The sequence below is a fragment of the Penaeus monodon genome, chromosome 12, assembly GCF_015228065.2.
Source record: "Penaeus monodon isolate SGIC_2016 chromosome 12, NSTDA_Pmon_1, whole genome shotgun sequence".
NCBI lineage: Eukaryota > Metazoa > Arthropoda > Malacostraca > Decapoda > Penaeidae > Penaeus > Penaeus monodon.
Window position 1 is genome coordinate 51645239 of NC_051397.1, and position 828 is coordinate 51646066.

General features: G+C 38.5%; 1 protein-coding gene across 1 annotated transcript in view; it reads left to right on the forward strand.

Annotated features, from left to right (window-relative positions):
• Positions 1 to 496: 496 nt before the first annotated feature.
• LOC119579750 (carboxylesterase 4A-like) overlaps positions 497 to 828 on the forward strand; it is a 2610-nt gene continuing 2278 nt past the window's right edge. Inside the window, exon 1 of the mRNA XM_037927649.1 lies at positions 497 to 563. Within this exon, the coding sequence (XP_037783577.1) occupies positions 497 to 563 (67 nt within the window). The remainder of the gene's footprint in view (positions 564 to 828) is intronic.

The window sequence follows — 828 nt, forward strand, 5'->3', positions numbered from 1 at the left end:
CACCTCCTATTGAATTTTGGTTTTGTAACCAATTTTCGGTTTCTTCAGAACAAAAACTCCTCCAATCTACACTAGTTGCCTTAGAAATACTAATACATTTCATAATTTGAGCATGATCCCAATACTTTTGCAGCCAATGATTCACAAACAAAACTATCTTAAAAGGTTCCAAATGTGTCCCCTGCAGAAACGTGCCTGTGTAATCGCTGGTCGAGAAAACGCAACTTTTGCGCCGTTTCGTCTTTGCTATTTTTTTCCATCTGCCACAATACCACATATGTCGATCTTCACGATATTTGCAAGGCAAATTGCAATGTGGTCAGTTTACCGCTCTTGGCAAAACACTGTGTGCTCTCAGGAATTCTATAGCGTTATCATTTTTTTCAAAATAATCAGATGTAACTATAGTAATGCGGATCGCAGCCTACGCACCTGAGATCCATTTTGAGCAAAGATTTTGTACATTTGCTTTCCTTGCCCACTACGTGTGGCACAAATGGTGGCATGTGATTGGTTTGTACTATTTCCTGTAATACTATTGGCTCTCGTGACAATTGTCACGCGTATGTGGTGTACAATGAAAGTTTCACGAGAGTTTCGTGCGCACTTCAGGCGGTGACATTGTTGGTTTTGAAAATCGCGCGCAATTCTTCAGTTCCCCTTTGCCCGTAATATGGACCAGACATATCGATTTGCGCAGAGTATGATATTTATTCTTTACTGAAAATACTCGATATTATGATGGTATTACTCTTGTATTTCATATTATTTTATTCAGAAAAATCACCTTCATGTAAGTATGTGCTGAATTTATCTACTTACGATATG